This window comes from Eptesicus fuscus, chromosome 4 (assembly GCF_027574615.1).
Source record: "Eptesicus fuscus isolate TK198812 chromosome 4, DD_ASM_mEF_20220401, whole genome shotgun sequence".
NCBI classification, from domain to species: Eukaryota; Metazoa; Chordata; class Mammalia; order Chiroptera; family Vespertilionidae; genus Eptesicus; species Eptesicus fuscus.
In genome coordinates, this window is record NC_072476.1 from 45,300,039 (window position 1) to 45,325,372 (window position 25,334).

Genomic DNA, 25,334 nt, shown 5'->3' on the forward strand with positions numbered 1-25,334 from the left:
CTTTATTTGTGTGCCTGCACCTGAAAGACAATTATGCTACAAAACTAGCTCCTGCCTGATGATTGGGTCATATCTCAGAGAAAAACTTAAAGTTTTACTATTAAACTCATAATAAATGCCAACAATATGTCAAGCATTGTAAAGACACTACATTTGGAGTCTTTAAAAAACAAAAAGTTAAAAACCAGTAAAATGTAAAACTTTTGAGAGTATTTATTTATTCTAAATTTTCACCATTATAATACTGCAGCAAGTGTTTCTGTGCACATGATGTATCATTACTGGATTGAAGGAGATATGAGCATTTTTATGGGTCCTTATATAATGGCAAGTCTTTCTTTGTGTTTTGTTGTTGTTGTTGTTGTTGTTGTTGTTGTTTTTGTAATGGCAAGTCTTAAGTTCTTACCAATTTAAAAGTCTTCAGCAAGGATAAGAGAATCATGTTCATCAAAATTATTGTCACCATTAGATAATATTTTTTTTGTTGTTGTTTAATGGGAGAAGATGCTTGGTGGAGAGTTTTAAATTTGTGGGTAAGGTTTCCTAAATTGTTCAAAGAATTAATGTATAAGGTACTATTCTATGTATTTTAGGGGATATAAAGCTGAGTAGAGAATAGTACCTGATTTAAAGAATAGAAGAGTAAAAACCAGTTATTATGAATTAGTCATGTACCAGTCATAAGAGATATGAAGCTGGTTTCCTCAGATCAGAGCCTATTTTTAAATCAACTTGATTTTTTATTAGCTATACATGTCCACCCTGTTGATACTACACTCCTACCTAATATATGTATCATGCTGATTTTCTAATAGCTATCAAAACTATAATTACTTTCCTATTGTGGGTGTGACCATTTTTTAATTTTGTATTTTTTCAATTTACTTTATTCCAGTTTTATTGAGATGTGGGTACAACTGCTGATTTTTATGCATGTATATGTTACAAAATGATTACCACGTAAGGTTAGTTAATACCTCTATCCCCTCACATAATTACCTTTTTTTGTGTCTGTGTGACAATAACACTTCAGACCTTCTCTCTTAACTTTCAAACATACAATACAGTATTGTTAACTATAGTCATAAAGCTGTATATTAGATCCCTAGAACTTGTCTTATAAGTTTGTATGCTTTGGCCAACATCTCCCTACTTCTCCCTAACTCACCTCACAGCCCCCGTGCGCGCGCGCGCGCACACACACACACACACACACACACACACACACACAGTCCCTGAAAACCACTATCTATTATTTCTACTATTTCAGCTTTTTTATATTTCACACTAGAGGCCTGGTGTACAAAATTCATGCACCGGGGGGGAGGGGGGGTGTCCCTCTGCCCAGCCTGTACCCTCTCCAATCCGGGACCCCTTGGGGGCAGTCAGATATCCCTCTCACAATCCAGGACCACTGGCTCCTAACCACTCACCTGCCTGCCTAATACCCCCAACTGCCCTCCCCTGCTGGCCTGGTCCCCCAACTGCCCTCTCCTGCTGGCCTGATCACACCTAACGCCCTGCCAGCCCAATTTCACCCCTAACTACCTCTGCCTCTGCCCCCACCACCATGGCTTTGCCCGGAAGGAAGTCAGATGTCCAGAAGATGGCCGGTCGACCCGGTCTAATTAGCATATTACCTTTTTATTAGTATAGATATAAGTGAGAACAGTATTTGTCTTTCTCTAACTTGTTTCACTTAGCACAGTGCCCTCAAGGCCCATCCATATTATTACAAAAGGCAGGATTTCCTTCTTTTTGATGACTTAATAATAGTCCTCTGCATCCGTGCGTGGCATTTTCTTTATCCATTCATCTGTTGATGGATATTTAGATGAGTTATTGTGAATAATGCTGCAGTGAACATGGGAGTACATATATCTTGTTGAGATAATGATGTCATTTTCTTTGGCTTTATACCCAAAAGTGGAATTGCTGGATCATATGGTAATTATATTTTTAAATTTTTTTAGGAACCTCCATACTGTTTTCTATAGTGGCAATACCACTTTACATTCCCACCAATGACAGTGCACAAGAGTTCTCTTTTTATGAATGTAACTATATTCTTTTTTTTTTTTTTAAATATATTTTATTGATTTTTTACAGAGAGGAAGAGAGAGGGATAGAGAGTTAGAAACATCGATGAGAGAGAAACATCGATCAGCTGCCTCTTGCACACCCCCTACTGGGGATGTGCCCACAACCAAGGTACATGCCCTTGACTTGGAATCGAACCCGGGACCCTTGAGTCCGCAGGCCGACGCTCTATCCACTGAGCCAAACCAGTTTCGGCTGAATGTAACTATATTCTTAAGTTCCCAGTTATATTCCATTGATACCTTGAAAAATGAAAAATTTTAGATAGAAAAAAATTTGTATTAGTAAACATTTTGAATGAGTAGAAAGAGACTAGTTGCTAACTTATAGTGTTCTATCTACTTCAAAGAAAAGTGGGTTATTGAACTCAGAATGAGATCTGTCTAATAATAAAATACAAAGCACATATATTTTCTGTGACTAGATCAGTTTATATCTTTAGCTTGCTCCTCTGTAAAGAGCAATGAGTTAAAGTAAAGACACTGGATGGGAAATTGGGATTCTAGATCCTTTTGTGTTACTAACCAACAGTTAAATTGAACATGTCACTTCTGGGTTTCTGCTTTCAGTTCTGTAGAATGAAGGATTGAATATGTTGATCACATGAAAATGGTCAAATAGGAAAAGTAGAAAAGCATTTTGTAATAGCGAGTTGGGTTGTAAACTAAAGGTACCTGGTAGAAAATCATTATTTTGACCTGACTGGTTTGGAAATTTCCATAAAGTACCTAGGAGAGACCAGGCACATAGTAAGCATTCAGCATTAGCTAGCATGAAAATGGAGGTAGTGACAAAGTTTTGGTACTACAATAGTCTCTTTCTGAATGATTATGTAATTGAACTGGTTTAGCATCTGTACAAAAGTAAGGGATACTTTAAATAAGCCTAAGTTTTTATTTTCTAGGGTCAAATCTAAATCGCTGTGGTTTCCGAGGCTCTTCATACCTGGGTATTCCATTCAATCCATCAAAGGTCAGTTTTCTTTGGGTCAGAAGGAAAGAGAGGAGTGGTGGGGAGATTTTAGTGAGAAAGAATACTAAGCCAGGATACAGAAAGAACTAAGCTTCCCAGTTTCAATATGGCTGAAAACTATCTAATCCTAAATAATAAAAGGGTAATATGCAAATTGACCCTAACAGTCGGAACAATCAGAACGACCGCTCAACCAGTCACCATGAGGCATACTGACCACCTCTTGGTCACTCCCCCTGGCCAGCAGGCTTCCATCACCCAATGGCAAATGGGGAGCTGGGGGTGGGTGGCAGGGGACATGGGTGGTGCTATGCCAAGGCCCCCACCCCACCGGTCGCCCCACAAACAGAGGGCAACTCGTGGCGGGGGGCGGGGCCGGCAAGTGGGTGGGAACTGCCAACCTCTTGGTCTCTCCCCCCAGCCGGCAGGCTCTGATTGCCCGATGGCAAATGGGAAACGGGGTGGGTAGTGGCGGGGGGTGGGGCCAGCAGCTGGGAAAGATGGCCCTAATCACAGGCCAGGCCTAGGGACCGTTTAATAAAAGGCTAATATGTAAATCAACCGAACGACAGAATGACCTGTCGCTATGACATGCACTGACCAACAGAGGGCAGATGCTCAATGCAGGAGCTGCCCCTGGTGGTTAGTGCGCTCCCACAGGAGGAACGGGCCTAAGCCGTCAGTCAGACCTCCCCCGAGGGCTCCCAGACTGCAAGAGGGCATAGGCTGTGCTGAGGGACTCCCTTCCCCCCCACCACCAAGTGCACAAATTTCGTGCACTGGGCCTCTAGTAATGTATATTATGAACTGAACTCTTTTTCTTTTTTAAATATATTTTATTGAGCCCTAACCGGTTTGGCTCAGTGGATAGTGCGTCGGCCTATGGACTGAAGGGTCCCAGGTTCAATTCTGGTCAAGGGCATGTACCTTGGTTGCAGGCACATCCCCAGTAGGGGGTGTGCAGGAGGCAGCTGATCGATGTTTCTAACTCTCTATTCCTCTCCCTTCCTCTCTGTAAAAAATCAATAAAATATATTTTTTTAAAATAAATATGTTTTATTGATTTCAGAGAGGATGGGAGAGGGAGAGAGAGAAACATCAATGATGAGAGAGAATAATTGATCTGCCTCCTGCATGCCCCACACTGGGGATCGAGCCCACAATCCAGGCATGTGCCCTGGACCAGAATCGAACCCAGGACTTTTTAGTCCACAGGCTGACACTCTATCCGCTGAGCCAAACCAATGAGGGCATGAACTGAATTCTTTAAGGGAAAACTATGCCCACCGTACTTACTGGAAGAATGTACAATACATATACACTGAGATTCCTGTTGTCACAAAAATTTTGTCTCACTATTTTGTGTGTGTGTATTAATTATTGATTCCTTGGAGAAAATGAAAATAAAGCACTCAGGTGCTGGATACTTGCTCGCTAAGAAGCCCATGAACTTGTATGTGTAGAGAAGGATTTTATATTTAGTTCTCACTTTTTAGTAATAAAAGAAAAACTCTTACTAAGGCAGTAATTAAAGACCTAGGTTGTGATGAATTTGTTGACCCTTGTGGCAATAGGCAAAATATCTTCAGCATTATAGCTGTAGGCTTTGGTACCAGCACATGCAGGTGTAGAAAGCAGTGAGTCCTAACAAAGTGAGAAACATTTTTCTTCAAAGAAGCAGAACCAGCCCAGGCTTTGTAGATGTTTCATCTGTGCACAAAATACCAATATTTTTCTACAGTAGGAAGCATAGCAAACATCATTTTGTCAAAAGAGGTTTCACAAAATAGAAACTATTTTCTTGCTTATATAACGGTTACAAGCTAGTATCTGGCTACACTGAGTATGCTAAGGTTTATATCCAGTTGCAATCTGAAGGTAAATGGCATGCTACTAGTTTTGCTATCATCTGCTTCAAAATTTTGGGAAAAAATAGCAGTGATTTTGTAGAAGATGATACGATGTGATAAGAGGCACTACTTCAACTTTTTTCCTCTGCCTTTGGCCATACACCAACTTGCCTATGTCACAGTCATGAATTTGCCAAGGTGTCTCCAACCATGTGTGCCCATTGCTTTTAGCAGGGAATCTAAAAACAAAGGATTCATAAACTGTGAATATATATAAAATTGATGTTTGCTTTTCTCAATCAGATGTCTACACAAATTAGTATAGACAACATTTTAATTTTACCTATTTACTGAAATTGTTTAATGAAATGAGTTTTTATTTAATTTTACTAATTAACCTATTCATTTTTAATTCAGAATCCTGGAATATCTCATCCTTATGACAGTGGCCACATAGCAATGACCTACACTGGTCTTTCATGCTTAGTTATTCTTGGAGACGATCTAAGCCGAGTAAATAAAGAAGCTTGCTTAGCAGGCTTGAGAGCTCTTCAGCTGGAAGATGGAAGGTATGGGTCATTCTTTCTTACCTTTTTTTTTTTTTTTTTTTTTAAGAAAAGTCTTTTGAAACTAAAAATGAATGTGATACTATACTAGAACTTTATAGTTTATCACAAATTATTATTAGTCTGAACTTTTATTCCTTAAGACATAGTGATAGGAGGAGAAAGGGATGAGCATTGAATATTCTAGTGGAGGTAGTTTTCTTGACATTTTTAAAGGATTAAAAAAAAAGAAGTTAATGAGTTCATTAATATTTGATAGTTCGTGTGGTGTATCTAACTAAAGAAGAATTTTCCTAGAGTTTTACGGTGAAACTTTTTTAAGCCCAGGAAGTGATAAAGCAGTAGCTATACTATCTAAAGAAAAGACTTTGCAAACAATTCCTGCTATGTTGTTATTTCTCTGTCCCATCTACTATTATCTCTATTTTCCTGTCAGTATTTTTAAAATGCTGTTCTTGATGAGGGGGAAATTAATGTCAACATGTAACATAAACTGACATTAGTTGGAAATACTATAATACTAAACATTTATCTCATCAGATACATGTGGCTAATTTCTCAATACTTTTGCATAGTCTGTTTACTGCTACCTTATCCTTATCTATATATATATAAAAGCCTAAGCAACAGTTCGACCTTCCAACAGGTAGCTATGATGTGCAATGACCACCAGGGGGCAGACACTCAGTGCAGGAGCTGCCAAGCTGTGGTGACTTGGCAGCTGCAGTTCTCGAGTGATGCACCCGGAATCAGAGAGGAGGGAGCCTGATTTCGGGGTGCATCACCTGAGAACCGCCCTCTCGCAATCCAGGATCCCTCGGGGGATGTTGGAGAGCTGGTTTCAGCCCTATCCCCACAGGTCAGGGCAAGGGACCCCACTGGTGCACGAATCCGTGCACTGGGCCTCTAGTTTATAAATAAAGGAATAGATAAGAGACAGGCGACTACCTCTTTAAAACTAATTAAATAGGTAAAAATTAAGTTCAAATACCATGATCAACAAACTAATTACTGATTATTTATATGCTAGTATATATACTGTAGTTAGAAGAAATTCTGCATGGCAAAACTTGGATTTGGGAATTTCTTACTACCCAATAGTTTTCAGGTTTTACCTGCTACTTTTTTTTCCCCCCCCCATTAATTCTCTACCATAGTGTGCCATAGCTGTTTCTGGCTGAGAGCAACTTACTCTGACTGGTGGCATCTGGGAGGAGTAACTGTGGTAGTATGTAAAACTACCCAGAAATCAGAACTTTGGAATAATGATTTAGAGATGGTTTTATATTATTCAATAAGTTAATAGACCTATTCTTTATTGAACAATGCAAGTAGTATGTGGTTTTTAAATCTGTTTTTAGATTTTTAAATCCTATTTGTGATAGGTTTTTCTGTGAAAAAAGATGTGAAGTAGGTGTTTCTAACCCCTCTGCAAAAAAATAAATAAAATTTATTGTACAATGTTAATAGTAAATCATATTGTTATTATTTCCAGTTTTTGTGCAGTACCTGAAGGCAGTGAAAATGACATGCGATTTATATACTGTGCTTCCTGTATTTGCTATATGCTCAACAATTGGTCTGGCATGGATATGAAAAAAGCCATCAACTATATTAGGAGAAGTATGGTGAGTTATGTGGCTAAATTGACTTTTTAAATGTTTTTATTAATTTTAGAGAGAGAGGAAGGGAGATAGAGAGAGAGAAAGAGAAACATCGATGAGAAAGAAACATCAGTTGGCTGCCTCCTGCACACCTCCTGCTGGTGATTGAGCCCACCACCCAGCCATATGCCTGACTGGGAATCAAACTGGGGACCTATTGATGCATGGGACGACACTCAACCAACTGAGCCATACTGGCCAGGACTAAATGGACTTTTTAAAATGTTATTATTGTTGGTATATTGGGGCTACAGTGTATTGCATACCTCATCTCTTCCAGCAAGAATTTGGAAATAAGGGTAATAGATTGCTTTTTGGGTATGTCATATATCAGACCAGTCATATAGAAATAGTCTTCAAGGACAGATTTTCTCCTTGACCATTAAAATTAAAATGTGATCTGATTGTACCTGAAGAAACATTGTCTTTTTCAGAAAGAGAATGGTCTGCCTTAGAAGCAGGAAAAATAGTAAAATCTCAAAGGCAAATAGTAATAGTCCATCCTAGCAGGGACCACTGAGGAGCCTTGGCCAAGCATAATGGGAAATTATGGCATCCTTGGTGAGATGATTCCTGTATTGCATGTGAGGTGTGAGTTCCTTAAGCCATTTTGACTTGCAAGACCCAAGTGTAACAAGATTGACTGGGCTGACAATGTTTTTGGTTTCTTAGTAATTTTTTAAAATCTAAGGTTTATTTTAAGGAGAATACCAAGTAGATATGTTTTTCTTTCACACAATACAATTTAATCTTTTTATCGATAGCTATAAGGAAATCTTAATCTCAGCTAGAATTATTTTTTGTTCTACTTTTTAGTCTCTCATATAAAACTGGATAAATGGAAGTGCTGCTTCCCACGTTTATTACTTCCCAATATTTTGATGCTCAGATTGTCCCAGATTTGGCCAGTGAGAAACCCTTCAGCAAGCTCTTTGCCTTTTTGACATATCCCTTCATTCTTTGAGTATCTCTTTGCTTTCTCTGACACAAGATATTTCTAGGTTCATCTTTTTCTTTTCCAGCCTCAGCTCTGGACTTAGTCATTTCTGCAAGGAGCCCTGGTTCTTCTTATTGGAGAGTGGGGTTTAGAAACCAGGATTTGTCCCAATATCAATGTGCTCATTGGTATTAGGACAGTATTGCTTCTAGCCCCTTTCTCAGCAAGCAGAGGTAGGAAATGTATATATGTATGCATGTATACACAGACGCTCCCTTAAACACATCTATTTCTATTTCTGTATCTGTTTATCTATATATTAAAAACCAGGAGTTCATACTGATACTTCAGATTTCAATCCAACATCACAAGATTCATTTTAATCCTCCTCTTTTCATTTGTAACTCCCTTCTCTGGCACTGACAAAACAGAGCTTCATTATCCAGGATGAGTCTTTTGGTTTAGAGCCTGAGGGTATATATTCAGATTATTATACTTCAGAAATACTTAGTTTACTTCTTTTATTTTTCCCCTTTAATTTTTGGTATTTATTGGAGAAACAAGTTTGTTTCAGTTTGGGTTCCTTTTTAGGACATACCCCCTCCCCCATCTACACACACATACACACACTCTTTGTTGACTTTATATGTTTAATATGTGAAATATTAACCTCCCCTGGCCAGGTGGCTCAGTTGGTTGGAACATCTTCCCATATACCAAAGGTTGCAGGTTTGATTCCTGGTCAGAGCACTTACCTAGGTTGAGGGTGCAATCCTCGATTGGGACGTGTATGGGAGGCAACTGATAGCTGTTTCTCACATTAATGTTTCTCCCTCTCCCCATCTCTTCCCCCCACTTCCTATCTAAAAGATTAATAAAAACATATCCTTGGGTGAGGATTTTTGTAAAAATGAAATATTAACCTAGTTCTGAAAGTCAGAACTATACAAAAACGTATATTCAGAGATTGTAACTCATGGAGGCCTCCTGTCCTTTTCATCATCCACTCCCATTTTTAACCACAATGTTTATCACCTTATTCTCATTCGCTCTGTAGGTAACCATTCTTCTGATTTTTTATTTGTCTTTCCTGTAATTCTTTTTGATGAGCATATATGTATATTTTTATCTCTCTTTCAGTTTCTTACTCAAAGGTACCATACCGTAAATACTTTATTGCAGTTTGCTTTTTTAACTTAACATAGCTTGAAAATCATTCCATATCAGGTCATAGAGATTGTCTGCATTCTTTTTTTAGGTATAATAATGGTATTCCATTGTGTACAATGGTATGCCATTGTTTCTTTCAGCTATTCTATGTGTAGAATACATATTTTCCAAATACAAACAATGTTGAAATTAATATGATTTTCTGCATATATGTTTACATATTGTTCAAGATATACCTCTAAGGTAAATTCCTAGTAGTGGAATTGCTTGATCAAAAGATAAATGCATATGTAATATTATTAGATATTCCCCATTTTCTTTACCAAAAGTACAGACTACTTTATTTCCATCACTGTATGACAGTACCTGTTTCCATACAGCCTCACCAATGAAATGTGTTATCTTACTTTGATTTTTACCAGCGGGGTTTTTTTTTAATTTGCTTTTATTACTAGAGACCTGGTGCATGAAATTTGTGCATGGGGTGGGGGGGTCCCCTCAGCAGGAGCCCTCCAGGGCTGTCCTATTGACAGTGCTGCTGCAGATGCGGGAGAGACTCCCTCCACCACCGCTGCGCTCACCAGCCATGAGCCTGGCTTCTAGCTGAGTGGTGCTCCCCCTGTGGGAGCACACTGACCACCATGGGGTAACTCCTGTGCTGCATGTCTGTCCCCTGGTGGTCAGTGCGTGTCATAGCAACCAGCCATTCGGTCAATTTGCATATTAGCCTTTTATTATATAGTATGAATAAGATTGACCATTTTCTTAACTTCAGGACTATATAAAACAGAACCACAGGCCAAATTTAGCCTGCAATCCTGGTTTGGTGACCTCTATTTCTAGTCCATTATTTGCTTTTTCTTTAGGGATTTCAAATTTGTGTATGTTTTTTTCATTGCTTATCTTTCATTTCAGCCACTTTCTCATTGGCCCTTTTTACTTCTTTATCTCATTTTTATTCGCTTGGCTATTTTTCAGTCTTTCTTTAATGTCCCTTATTGTCTTTTCATTTGAGACTATTATTCTTTAGGCATCCTGTAATTTAGTCTTCATTTCTCAATTTATTTTGTCTTTTTCTTCCCTCTCCTGAAATCATTTAACTTTTTATTTCTTTTTACTGATTATCCTTTTCTGGTTTTTATTTAAATTTTTCTCTTCACATTCTCAAATGCTTGTTTGAAGATATGTAATTGAGTTTGGGGTGCTGTAAGAGTTTTCCACTTTATCACTCTTTGCGGGGAAGGAAAGACAGATTTTCATATATAAGATGTTTTCATTTCAGTTACTGTGTTTCAGCTTAGTTACTTTGCATAGATTTGCCTTGTTTAGTCATTTAGTGGATTATGTTTTCTTTCAAGAATTCCTACTTTGATTGCCATTTTTTCAATGCAAGAAACAATGTTTGATTTTTTTTTTTTTTTATGAGTGTTGGCTGTTCTTTTCTTTTTTAGTGATAAGGAAAGGATTGTGAGTTCTATGATTTTCTGGTGGAAAATAGGTTTTTTTTTGTTTTCCAGGTCTCTAAATTTTGCTCTTTTGAGTTTTCCTTTGCACACTGCCGCCTTGACTTGCACACTCTTAACTCCCTTCCCTAAAGTTAATGCTCAGTTTTACCAGAACTCTTTTAGTTCAGGCAGTTCTTGCTTTGCATGGTAGTGCCAGACTGTAAATGATGATCATGCAAACTAAAATGATACAAAGTGATCTTTTTTGTTGTTGTTAATCCTTACCCAAGGATATTTTTCCAATTGAGTTTTAAAGAGAATGCAAGGGAAGGGGAGAGAAAGAGAGAGAGAAACATCGATGTGAGAGAGACACATGGATTGGTTGGCTCCCGAATGCACCCTAACGGGCCAGGGATCAAACCTGCTACCCATATATGTGCCCTTGACTGGAATCGAACCTGTGACCCTTCAGTCCATAGGCTAACGTTCTAACCACTGAGCAACAGGCCAGGGTGATACCAAGTGGCCTTAATCATTTATGGGGGGAAATTACAATTGTTCTGTGACCTTTGCAATTTTTTTCAAAACATTAAAAACTCCTGTCAGTTATAAATGTATAGAGAATTTTTTAATGGTAAAGCCAATATTTATTTACTACACTGTAATTTAAAATATTAGCAAGATTGAGAATTAAAGTGTTTTTTCTTGGTAAAAAATTTATCAAGAATAGTTTGGACAGTGTTTTGCTTCTTATATAAGTTACAGTGTGGAGCAAGCATCTTTTCTGTCTTGGTAAATGATCATACTTCTTTATAAGTTTGTATCAACTTCCAACATTTTATCTCTTGCATTTTCATTATATGCAGTGAATCTCTGTGTACCTCTCAGAGTTCCTTCTATGTGAAGTTTCTTGCCAGCATCACTTTTCTAGAATATCTTCATTCTTTTCAACACAACTGCTTTGTTCATCCATGTAGATATTTTGCCTTTACTTAGTTCTTCTGACTGTAGCACTGTCAGCATTCCCATGATCAGCTGTTTCTTCTATACTCTATGTTTGATCTCAGTTTCACTTCCAGTGTTTATGCTTTTCATTTCTTTACTTTCATCTTTGGTGAACACTATCATACCTCTTTTTATAAATTGTCATGTGGATTTATCACTAAGAGACACTTGCTGTATCTGCATGAACTGAATAACATGTGCAATGACAAATTACTAACAGATTTTGAAAAGGGTAATGTGATTGGTCACTTGTCATGATGCATATCTATTATTTATGTAGTGATTTGTGGACTGAGGAACTAGCAGCAAGTTTGTATTTTATGCAATTGCTCGTAGTTAATGTATAAGTGGTTACTGGAATTTGAGTCATATTGTGTTATTTAAGCCATGGAACCTTGAGTTTGTGCATATTGGAACTGTGCAAAGCCAGGACTGCCTGTATTTTGCACTTAGGGTAGACTCTCTTTCAGGTAGTGAGTTTCGATCAGTCTCAGACTTGCCACTATCTCCCCTCCTCTCACTTCCTCACTATTTTTCAGATTGCCCTTGCTCTCTGCAAAAGTGTCAGGAGTGGGAGAGATGACTTGCTAGGATTTGATGTTTCTTTTTCTATAGATAGGTAATTTAAAGCTTGAACATGTCTTCAAAACAAAAACTTAGCTTTGCTAAGGTTTTGTTTTTCTATAGTTGTATTGTTTTGATTTTGTAGGATATAGGGAGATTAAATTTTAGGCAGGCATCATTATCCTAAGCTATCTAAAAGCCTCAAAATAGTTTTATTTTGTGTTTATAATGATTTTTTAGTATAAAATCTTTACATTTTTCTTTTTCTTTTTTTTTTTTAATATATGTTTTATTGATTTTTTTTTACAGAGAGGAAGGGAGAGGGATAGAGAGCTAGAAACATTGATGATAGAGAAACATTGATCCAGCCGCCTCCTGCACACCCCCCACAGGGGATGTGCCCGCAACCAAGGTACATGCCCTTGACCGGAATCGAACCTGGGACCCTTCAGTCCGAAGGCCGACTCTCTATCCACTGAGCCAAACCAGTTTCGGCTACATTTTTCTTAAACTCGTATATTCTTGCAAGTGGGAGAGGAATAAGAGTTGGGTCTTTTTATTGAGTAGAAATTTTATATGTGGGTGCCATCTTTGAATAATCTATTTTCAGAATGTGCCTAATGTATGCATTTAGTAATTTAGTGTTGTTAGTAAGACAAAAGCAAGTACTTGAAAATGCCTACATCTATTCTTTGTGGGAAAGAATGCATATTTTGGAAGATATAAAGGAGACAAAAAAATAGCATGACAACTTATTTATTATTATTTCCCTATTAAACCAAATAATGTTTTTCTTTTTCAGTCCTATGACAATGGGTTGGCACAGGGAGCTGGACTTGAATCTCATGGTAAGGCATCTTAAAATAAATGAACATGTAGTTTCTTTTGTTTCTTCAAATAACATCATGGTATCTTCAACATGGAGGACCTCAGAAGTTTGTCTCAGCCCTTGGTGCAGCCTGACCGTCTTCCTTCCTACTTCTTTCTTTTGACACTGTTGTGCCAGTTTGAACCTCTTCTAGGTCAGTAATCATTTATAAATTACTCAGACCAGAATTTTCATGAAAATATTTTGGGGTGATTTTTTAAAACATTTTGCCTCATAACATGTTCAGTATATACACTGATCAAATCTCTCCTTCCACATTTTTTTCCTGCTTTTGGCAGAACCAGAATAGAGAGATAATAGTCACTTAGTTTGTTAGCACATCAGGAGTCAACTCTTTCAGATTGAGTATTTCCACGTAGAAGTAAACAAGCTTCCATGCTCCTTTTTAAAAAAGAAAGAGGCTAAATCAAGCAGACTCTTTGAACTCCTTGTTTCCTCTTCATCACAGCAGTTATTTTTGTACTCACCTGTTGTGTCCATCCCTCTACCAGCGTGATACCATGGAAAGAACAGGTCAGTTTTCAGGTCTCATCCCTGACCCCAGCTGTGTGATCTTGGCTCCTCACTTAGTATCTCTGAGGGCTTCCTCATCAACAGAGTAGAAATAATTGTCTTTTTATATTGTTATTAGGATTATAAGAGGTAAAGTGGGTTGTAAACTATAAAACATGTATAAAAATATTTTTTTAATATATATTCCTCGATCCCATATCCTTATACTTTCCCTGGAACCTTGTTCTATCGGCTATCTTTTTCACTCTCTCACATCTTTACTCCCTCTTTTGATGTAGGTATTTGTAGTGTGAGTCACTAGAACTGTATAGAAGACTGACTTGGATTTTCCTCTGAGGCCACATTGTAATTAGGACACCATAATTCTTGTGTGTGCCTGAGTCTATATGAGATTGGTAGTGGGGCAAGCTGGCAGTAGCAGTTCTGTCACTGGTCATCACTACTTGGTAAAGAAGGATGTACTTGTAGCCCAAATAGAAAATCTGGCATCTATAAGAATTTCTGAAAAGATATGGTCTGGTAATCATTATTATAAAGGTTGTTAATGGGCACTAGCTAAGGAGACACCTTACCAGTATAGGACACCTGTGGGACAGACACTTTTGCCAAGAAATTGGGATTACATTCTGTGGGATGTGAAGCAGAGAGGGGTCCTGTCAGGAAAAAAATCTTGCTGAGTCACACAAGTAGTGATTTTGAGTCAGTACGATTTGCCTAGGATTGTACCCATCAAGATAATCAGTGATGGACTGTGATTCATGCCAAAAAGTTTACATCCTTCTAGCTCTAAATTCACCATGGTAGGTTTGAGGCCTGAAGCCCTAGAGGAGAGCTTCCTAATCAGAGTGCTGCAGTACCATAAATGGGTTCTTGGTGTGCCAAGCTATTGCTCTATTAGCCTTTGTGGCAGCCAAGAAGAGCTGGGTGTCTAGAGCCCCTGGTAAGATGGCCTTTGGCCAGGAGCACCCTCCTCAGGACACCTCAGGATGTCCTACAAGTATCAGATACTCTTGTTCTTTTTGTGCTCTGAAGTTAGATAGGATGAGTACTATTCTAGAGGTCTTTTGTATAGCCTTCCTTCCCTGTCTCATTTTATCACTATCTATTGTGGTAAGTAAAACCTCTTCCTAAATAGTAGTCCTGCAATTTGGTCTCCCTGCAAAGTCATTGTATACTCCCTTTTTCTTCATTCTATTGTTAATCTTTTTTTTTCTTTCTTTTTTCAAATTGTAAGGGAAAGTTTATTTAGAAAATGACAGGTGTAGTAGAAGTGAGACAGCTGGGCTGCGTAGGCTCAGGAAACCAGTTACAGAGGTAGAAGACAAGCCCTTGGAGCTTAGAGAGAAAGGCAAAGGTAACGCCTGGGGAAAGTAGGGGAAACAGAAAGGCGTGGGCGTGCTCCCTAGAGGGAGAGGGAGCTCTTTCTATTGTTAATCTTTTTAGAATAGTGGTCCAAATATACTATTTGCCTTTCTACAAAAATGGCTTGTTCTTTAATTTCTGTGTGAGGCTTCGGCAACTTAGGAAGTTTCTCTTTTAAAGTTATGAGTGGTCTTTATTTCAAATCTAGTGTCTCTTTCTCATTCCTTATCTTTATTGAAGCATTTGAAGCTATTAACCTCTCCCCCTTCTTTCTTGAAATATCACATTCTTTTTGTCCCACTTCCTGACAAGTTGTTTCTGGCTCCTTCACCATTTTGTTTCTTCCTCTGATCTCTTTACCTCAGCCCAAGTTTCTTCTTTCTAAATCTCAGGGTTCTTGTACTTGCTGGGTTTTTTATAGACTCCTCCAACCCCAGCCCTAGCATACACCTGGCTTTATTTCACATCCTTTAGGTTTGGGTTTATATGATATTTTTGGATAAGCCCCCTGTTTACGGTAAAATTGCAAACTACCAACATACCGCCTATTCAGAATCACATACCAACCACATATTCATACCCTATCCCCCTTTCTGGCTTTTTCTGCATATCACTTTTTTATATTTTAGTTATTTATTCACTGTCTCCTCACATAATGTAAGCCTCATGAGAACAGAGATTTGGGCCTGTTCTATTCACTATTGTATCCCCACACCTATAACATGTGTGGCACACAGTTGAATGAACCAACAGATGGTTGTTTATCAATCATCCCTGTGTTGATGGCCTCCAAACTATGTTTCCAAACATGTGCTATTGCTTCTGAGCTGCATAACCCCCATTCTGTCTCTTCAGCATCCCAAACTGCACATGTTTAAACCATTCCTCTCCTCTTCTTCCTCCCAAGCCTGTCCTTGTTATTCAGGAATGTGAACTGCTACTACCAGAGAAGCCAGAAATCCAGAATGTTGGGTGTGTAATCTGTTCTGTCACTATTTTTTTGTAATTTGCTAGTCATACCTGTTGTCCCACATAAGTTACTACCAGTTTATAATGTTTGGTCTATAAACTAAAAGGAAAATAATGTTTTTTTATTAACTGCTACTCTGTGCCAGCTACCATTCAGTATCATTTAATCCTGACACCAGCCCTCTGAGAGTAGTCATCTTTGTATTAGATTCAGAAAAGCAAAACCCTATGGATAGGAAAGAATAAGGTTTATTATAAGAATAAGATTTTCCATCACTGTAGAAGAAGACTGAGTAGTAAGGTCCTAAAATGAGTAGTTGATGGATTGGGGGAAAGTCACTGACAAGCCCTTCTGAAGCACCGGCACAGGTGGGCAAGCGAGACCTTGCAGGGGAATCTGGGAAGCCAGGCACATCCAGCTGCAGAGTGTGACTGGTGGGGAGTCTGTGGAGGGCTTTTGCTCCTGCATCTGTTTATGGGCCTGGTGTCACAAGGGCCAGATGTAAGAAAAACTTGGATTCCAAGTGTATGGAGAGTAAGTAAGGTCAAGTAGGAATCTGCCAGCACTTCTGCCTTTGTCTCCTTCCGCCCCTAAAAACAACCAGGGCACTGGCTGCTGCTTCACTTCCATCTTACAAATCTTACAGATTTTCTCTAACTTCAGGCCAGACAGGAAGTTCTAGCGTAGCTAAGTTATTACAGTATAAAATCACTGCAATAATTATTGCCATTTTATTCAGAGAATTTATTATAGTTTGTAAAGAGAATGTATTCACTAGTGCTCCTTCATGCCTCTTCACCTCTGGACTTTGCTAGTATGTTTATTTATTTATGCATGCATGCCTGAAATGCTTCCCCTCCACCTGCCTTTTCTTGATTCCCTCTTCTTAACCTTCAGAGTTTTACCCATCTTTCTTTCTTTTTTTTTTTTTAAATTTATATTTTATTGATTTATTACAGTGAGGAAGAGAGAGGGATAGAGAGTTAGAAACATCGATGAGAAAGAAACATCGACGAGCTGCCTCTTGCACACCCCCTACTGGGGATGTGCCCGCAACCAAGGTACATGCCCTTGACCGGAATCGAACCTGGGACCTTTCAGTCCGAAGGCCGACGCTTTATCCACTGAGCCAAACCGGTTTCGGCTACCCATCTTTTTATGCCTGGTTCCAGTGTCACATTTTCTGAAAACCTTTCATCATCTGGTGTCATTCTTCCACCATCCCCCAAGCCCTGAGCAGTTTCTCCCTTGTCTATATTTCTGTAATACTTGGTTCATACCATTTTCATGGTACTTACCTCAGTTTATTTGATCTTCTCTGCTAAATTGTAAGCTGACCATGTCTTATTCATGTCTTACTCCATATGTGCTTGTATATCGTAGTTGTTCAGTAAGTATTTAATGAATAGCTTATCCGGTATTCCACTCTGCACCTCAAAGCAAAAAAGGCTGAATTTGTGCTATGTACTTCTGCTACAATTTAGTAATAATTAAGTTTCTTCATGTACTTTTCTTCCTAATTCTGCAATCTAAATGTTATTTAATACACTGTTATTTTGTTTTGTTTTATTAATTCATCTGCTCTTCTCCAACTACTGCTTAGCCTGGAGCCCATTTGTCATGAAAGCTAAACAGGCACATTATACCCTTCTAGGCCATGATCATGTAATGGTTATATTTACCTTAGTGATTCTCTCATAATAGCACAGTTCTGGTATTTGGAACGAATTGGATTTACCTGATTTGCTAGGATTAAAACTATTTTTTCTCTCTCTGGATGAATAATATAAATGTAAAAGTTCAGACAAATTTATTTGATTCCATGATTCTTTTAAAATATCTCTACTCTTAATCCAGAAGAGAAGTAGTAAACTCTCTTTGGCTTAATTTCATCTAAGCATTCAACTTCTTTGAATTTACCTCACTTGACCCTTTTCATGTGATATTGAAGTGTAAAATGGTGTTCTTCTTTACTATTAAGCTTTCTACTTTATATCTAGCTATATGTTAGTTGACCATCTTAAATTATACATTTCAGAGTACATAGATTCTTTCAGATAATTTGGTATAATAGATACTAAGAGAATGCTTAAGATTGAGCTGTAAAACCTTATGGGAGCAATAAGTTAACTTATAACTGTGTTATACTTTTAAAATATTAGTAAATCATAGCATAAAAACTAGAGTCAGGAACACCTTTAGCCTGAACCTGGAAGAACTTAAGAGGTTGTTAAAAGAGAATCTCTATGGTCCCTTCCTGTGATGTTTTTTTATGATTGAGATATTGTGCATACATTAATTATTTATACAACTGAAACATATCGCTTTAGGTGGCAAACTTTTAGCAATTTCAGGTGGGAATATTTCTCTTTTATTTGTATGTGCCTCAATATTTTTACTTTTATATGCCTCTGATAAGGAAGGTTATTTTCATACCTTCTTCAACCAAGGCATAATAAACATAATTTAACCTTTTCTTGAGGAATTCAGATCATTACCATGAGAAGCATTTCTTGTATTGTACTTTAATATAATAATGTAAAATAATATTACATTATTAGCAGAAGAACATAGCACAAATTCAGCCTTTCTTGGTTGTTGTTTTTTTAAGCTTGTGGGAATCATTGATCTAATCTAATCCTATTTAACCCCCAGAAGATAATTCTATTTGAGTTCTGTACCTGCTATTTTATAATATTTGTTAATTTACTTATTGTCAAGATGTCATTGTGTTTCTTTCTGTTTTTATGTCTTAACATAAGGCTTTTAATCCAGGTTTTTAGAACTAATTTTTTTTGGAATTTTGTGAAATAAGAATCTCTTAGGGGTAAATTTTGGCAAATGAATTTTAGCTTAAAGTATGGACTTTGTAATTACTGTTTTTGACTACTCAAAACCCAAACTTCAGACATTAATATTTTCAAAATCTGGTGATTTGAACAAAGTAAAGATTATTTTTACTTTGAGTTGTGCCGTTTGCTTTAAGAGTCCTAACAGAGTAATTTGTATAGTAACAGTTAAATGTTTCATTTTACCTTTCCGTAGTTTTAAGGATAATATACTATTAATATGTTTAATCTATATATATAAACTAGAGGCCCGGTGCACGAAATTCGTGCACAGAGGAGGTTGTCCCTCAGCCCAGCCTGTACCTTCTCCAATCTGGGACCCCTTGAGGGATGTCCGACTGCCCGTTTAGGCCCGATCCTGGTAGGATCGGGCCTAAACGGGCAGTCGGACATCCCTCTCACAATCCAGGACTGCTGGCTCCCAACTGCTCGCCTGCCTGCCTTCCTGATTGCCCCTAACCGCTTCTTCCTGCCAGCCTGATCACCCCCTAACCACTCTGCTGCCAGCCTGTTTGCCCCCAACTTCCCTCCTCTGCCGGCCTGGTCACCCCTATCTGCCCTCTCCTGCAGGGTTGATCACCTCCAACTGCCCTCCCTTACAGGCTTGGTCCCTCTCAACTGCCCCCCCTTGCAGGCCGGGTGCCTCCCAACTGCCCTCTCCTGCTGGTCACCTTGTGGTGGCCATCTTGTGTCCACATGGGGGCAGGATCTTTGACCACATGGGGGCAGCTATATTGTGTGCTGCAGTGATGATCAATCTGCATATCACTCTTTTATTAGATAGGATAGAGGCCTGGTACAGGGGTGGGGGCCAGCTGGTTTGCCCTGAAGGGCGTCCCGGATCAGGTGGGGGTTCCCTTGGGTTGTGGGGCAGCCTGAGTGAGGGGCCTGTGGTGGTTTGCAGGCCGACCACGCCCCCTGGCAACCCAAGCAGAGGCCCTGGTATCTGGAATTTATTTTCCTTCTACAATTGAAACTTTGTAGCCTGGAGCGGAGCCAAGCCTGGGGCTCCTCCGAGGCCGGCAGCCATTTGTGTTGGGGTTATAATTGAAACTTTGTTGCCTTAAGCGGGTGGGCCCCGCCAGGGTTTGCGGAAAGCTTTGCTTCCCCTGTTGCCGGCGGCAACCCTGGCCTGCTCTCTCAAGCTCCATTCTGCCGCCATTTGTTTGAATTTGTTTACCTTCTATAATTGAAACTTTGTAGCTTGAGTGGAGGCTTAGGCCTGGCCAGGGCAGGCAGAAAGCTTGGCTTCCTCTGTTACCTAGGAAACCTTGCTCTCTGTGGCTGTAGCCATCTTGGTTTGGGTTAATTTGCATACTCGTTCTGATTGGATGGTGGGCGTGGCTTGTGGGTGTGTCGGAGGTATGGTCAATTTGCATGTTTGTCTATTATTAGATAGGATGTCTAATATGCTATGTGTCCCTCCACCCATCCAACTGGTCACTATGACACGCACTGACCACCAGGGGGCAGACACTCAATGCAGGAGCTGCTGTGACACACACTGGCCATTTACAGAGAAACAGCACAGACCTTGTGCCAACAAAGCAACACTCAGCTTCCCCCAAGTGGGACACAAGCCCCACCACCACCCCGGAGTAACAGCCCACCAAATTGCAGCCAACACTGCCAAGACCCCAAGGCACAAAATGTGGCCCACAGCCCAGCCCAACCCAGAAACAGTCACTGTGGGTGCCGGGTAATGACATCATATAGCAACGCCCAACTTCCTCTCCCTAGCGACTAGCCTCCTTGGAGTTTCTTCAGCCCAGGAACCCGACTTGCTTTATAGCCAGGTGCAAGTATTTTACACTTTAACCAAATGTTTGTGAAGCGTTTTCCTGTGCCTCATGTCGTTTGATCCTCACAAGTCCTGGAGTAGGTAGATTAGGAGACTTGGTAAAATCCTATTTTCTTTTCATTAGCTGGAAAACGGAGATTTAGAAAGTTTAGAAACTTGACCCAACTGAAAAGAAGTAAGTAATGGTGGACCTTGAAAATGATTTCAGGTTTTCTCACTGCGCAAAATATAGTTAAATACTGCTGCAGTTAAATATTTTGCCCTTTGTTCTTCCTTCATGATCTACAATAATAATCTGCTTTGTGTTGATATTTACTGCTGTGTTATTGACAATTACCTGAAAGAGAAGTTGGGGTGCTTCACTGGGCTGGAAAAAGTTTAGCTACATCAGAAAGCAGTTCTAATTAAGCAAGTTTATTCTATATCTATAAAAGGCTAAGTTGACTTGCACATGTGTGACACATATAAAGCTCTCACTGGCATCAGTCACACACACGTTTCGATATGTCATTGTCCATCGTGAATTTGGTTGACACTTGTATTATAGAGAAAGGGTGAATAGCGGTATTAAAATACTTCTTCTAATTAATTTCCTTTCAGTGTGCACGAATCCGTGCACCAGGCCACTAGTGATATTATAATACCTGAGGTCATTGCCAGATTTTTATGAAAGAAAAATTGAAACTAGTGGGTTATTGAAGAGGAAATAAGATTGAGAGTTGCTTCCTAGAAATTATTCTAAAAGATTATGATAATTTTTTTACTTTTCTGTTTTAATTCACTTAGGACTAACATAGATCACCCAGCTAATTGTGGAAAATTCTAAAGATTAAATAGTTTCTACTTACAGTGATAGATGCCTTAAGTTTTCTACAGGGAATGCTCACTTTTCCTTTTCCAGAGAACATATCCAAGATTTGTAACACCAAAAGGAAAATTACAGGATGAGGAATATTAGGAACTATCATCTGTTTAAATAGCTGAAATAAAAATTACTAACTGAGGTTGTAATAAATTGGAAATACAAGGATTTTTTAATTGTTTGGAGTTGACAACAAATAGTGCCCATGGAAAGTGTTGTTTCTTTTCTTTATGAAATAATACTGATTTTTCATTTTCTGAGGAAAGTAATTACCTTTATGAGTATATTGGTTTCCTATTGCAGCTGTAACATTTTACTGCAAACTTGGGGGTGTCAAACAACAAAAATTTATTCTTATAGTTCTGGAGGCCAGAAGTCTGAACTTCATTTTATGTGGCCAAAATCAAGATGTCACCAGGGCTAGTTACTTCTGGAGGCTCCAGGGGAGAACCTGTTCTTTTACATCTTCCAGCTTCTGGTGGCTGCCAACATTCCTTGACTTATTGCCACATCTCTCCAGGCTCTGCTTCCATAGTCACATTGCCTCCTCTTTCTGTAGTTTAATCTCCCTCTGCTCTTATGGGTATATTTAGAGCCCAACCAGGTGACCCAGAATAATCTCCCCATATCAAGATCCTGAACTTAATCACATTTGCAAAGTCCTTTTTGCCATATAAGGTAACATGCACACGGTCCTGGGATTAGGACCTGGATATCATTGAGGGGTATCTATTCAGTCTACTGTAGTGAGTATGGATACTCACTGTGCATCTACTTCCAACTTCAGCTTTCTTCTCCCCTGCCCACACACACACTCCCTTGCTCAAACTTTTCTTCCTTAAATTTCTTAAGCTGACTAGATACCATATCTGCATACCAGCTTCTAGCTTGTTTATGTTATATGTTAAAATTAGTTGTAGCTTCAGGCAGATAAAACCTCAATTCATAAGTAATACACTATCTTTAAGGGAATTAAAATCAGACTCAGGTGGTAGAATCCTAGACAGGGAATAGTAGTCTGTCCTATGTTTTAGTTTCAGCTCTGCTATTAACTATATAACTTTGAACAAGTTTTTTAGTCTCCCTAAGCCTTACTTGTTTTCATAAGTAAAATGTTTCTTATAGCTTTAAATTATTTTAAATCTTGTTTCATCAAATTAATATTGAAGGCTTCAGTGTTTAGTGGCTATTTAAAATTATAGTTGTCTTGAATTTAAACGACTTTTATTTCACTATTTTCTAGAATTATTTAACCACTTTTTTTCCTCCGACCATTTTATATTATTTTCCTAGGCATCTGTTTTGAAGTATAAAGAACTATGTGGTTTTGATTAACAGGAGGCTCAACTTTTTGTGGCATTGCATCGCTGTGTCTCATGGGTAAACTAGAAGAAGTTTTTTCAGAAAAAGAATTGAACAGGATAAAGAGATGGTGTATAATGAGGCAACAAAATGGTTATCATGGAAGACCGAATAAGCCTGTAGACACCTGTTATTCTTTTTGGGTGGGAGCAACTCTAAAGGTAAGAGAAATAGTAAAAATGAGAAACCTATACTCTCTGTTAATATTAGCTGTGTTTAGAGGGTTTGGTCTTTGTACTATTCATTAAATATTGTTAGGTTTAGGCTACTGAGTTTTTCTGTTGCTCTGGCAAAGCCAGTGTCTATATGGTTTTTTGATAGAATTCAGTTATCTGTTGTACTACTTGAAAATTTCCATTCTTACAAAATTCAAGTGGCCCAGGTAAGGAAGTAGGTATAAAAAAAAACTTGTTACTGAAACTGATCGGTAGTCCATCTAGGGCACGGATCTGTCTAAGCACTCCAGTAAAGAATTTATGGGAAGATATTAATCCTAAAAGATAAACCATGGGTCATTTTTTAAAAAATCATTTAAGGTTTTCTATTTTTGTTTATTTATGTAAACCATCTGCAGTGTATTGATTGGTACGTTTTCCCCCATCTCTACAACATTTTATGTATGAGACTGACGCGCTGCCTACTGCGCTAAGGAGGCAGGTCTACAACATTTTGATACACCTAATTTCATAAGGTTGTTAGCTACCTTCAGGTTTTCTCTTTTTAAAGTATCACCTAGTTATGATATTCTAGAATCTAACAAAAGTCTCTATTCATCTTCTATATAATTTCCTAATTTTTTCTCTTAGACAAAAATTTATACATATGGTTGAAGTAAATTCAAAAAACATAATGATTTAAAATGAAGGCAAGAGCCCCCTTCCTCTCTCCTGTACCATTTTTTATTTTTATTTTTAATTATGGAAAATTTCAACATATTCAGAAGTAGAGGGAATAATTTGACGGAAATGTTTCCAGCATCAGGATTGTAAACAGTTTTTCCTTATATTCTACTAGAGGCCCGGTGCACGAAATTCTTGTACGCGTGGGGGGGTGTCCCTCAACCCAGCCTGCACCCTCTCCAATCTGGGACCCCTCAGGGGATGTCTCTCTCACAATCCGGGACTGCTGGCTCCCAACCACTCGCCTGCCTGCCTGCCTGATTGCCCCTAACTGCTTCTGTCTGCCAGCCTGATCACCCCTTAACCACTCCCCTGCCAGCCTGATTGATGCCTAACTGCTCCCCTGCCAGCCCGGTCGCCCCCAACTGCCCTCCCCTGCTGGCCTGGTTGCCCCCAATTGCCCTACCCTACTGACCTGGTTGCCCCCAACTGCCCTCCCCTGCAGGCCTGGACACCCCCAACTGCCCTCTCCTGCAGGCCTGATCGCCCCCAACTGCCCTCCCCTGTTGGCAATTAAATCAAAATGAATAAGTTTATTTTTTATTTTTACCATAACTTTTTTATTGGTTTGTTTTTATTTTTGAGAAATAGTGCTTTTTCATTGATCACTTATACCCTCTGTGCCTCTCGTGAGTCATTAATACACTTTCAGTTGCTTTGTGTCTTACAGAAATGTCTTGAACTCTCTTGCCTATTGCTTACCACTCCCTTCTCATTACACTTTGATTTATCCTTTTATTTTTTTTTCAACTTAATGGCATCTTAAGAGAGAGAACAAATAATACATGTCATAAATCTTTAAGCTACATAATTTTTAGGCTAAAATTATATTTGTCTCAATTATATTTTATTTTTCCTAAAGATCTGTAATATTTTTACTATTCTCAAAACTGTCTCTAGCATCTGGTTAATAAAGTTTTGTTGCTCTTTTATGAAATATTTTTAGTTCTAGTTACTACCAGTTTGTAACTTAATAGCAGCTCTAAAGCTTATCATAAGAGTTAAAATATGGTAGATAAAATTGCACTTTTTTAAATGACTAAAGAAGTTGAACAGATTTGGGAAGTTGTGATGCAAAGAGGTTAAGTGGGCATGGTTCAAAAGAAGGAAACATTGAATGGGTCAAGAAATCAGGAGAGTACATTTGATACGATAATATAAAAGATAATGTGGTTGACTACTTTTAAGTGCTCAACCCCCCAGAGGTTTGCTCTGAGAGCCTTAGCTTGAGAAAAGCGTATTTAAATGATATAGATCTGAAAATGGTCAATATGAAAGTTTTATGTCAGTAAATTTATATTTCTCTTGTCATTTCAGCTTCTGAAAATTTTCCAATACACTAACTTTGAGAAAAATAGAAATTACATCTTATCAACTCAAGATCGCCTTGTAGGGGGATTTGCCAAGTGGCCAGATAGTCATCCAGGTAATTTATTTTTTTGTATGAATCCAGAACTTTCCTTTTGTTTATTTCTTGACTAAACCTTCAAGCGTCTTTTTCAGAAAGGACATATAGGAAATTTAGCCTTGTTGTAAACTTACATTAAATAATAT

General features: G+C 38.5%; 1 protein-coding gene across 2 annotated transcripts in view; it reads left to right on the plus strand.

Moving 5' to 3' along the window:
* The window catches only part of PGGT1B (protein geranylgeranyltransferase type I subunit beta), a 47,939-nt gene that overhangs the window by 12,527 nt on the left and 10,078 nt on the right, over positions 1–25,334 (plus strand). For both annotated transcript variants that reach the window (XM_054714994.1, XM_008144463.3), the window contains exons 3-8: positions 3,005–3,072; positions 5,340–5,491; positions 6,984–7,116; positions 13,076–13,121; positions 22,858–23,042; positions 25,098–25,206. In XM_054714994.1, the coding sequence (XP_054570969.1) occupies positions 3,005–3,072; positions 5,340–5,491; positions 6,984–7,116; positions 13,076–13,121; positions 22,858–23,042; positions 25,098–25,206 (693 nt within the window). The remainder of the gene's footprint in view (positions 1–3,004; positions 3,073–5,339; positions 5,492–6,983; positions 7,117–13,075; positions 13,122–22,857; positions 23,043–25,097; positions 25,207–25,334) is intronic.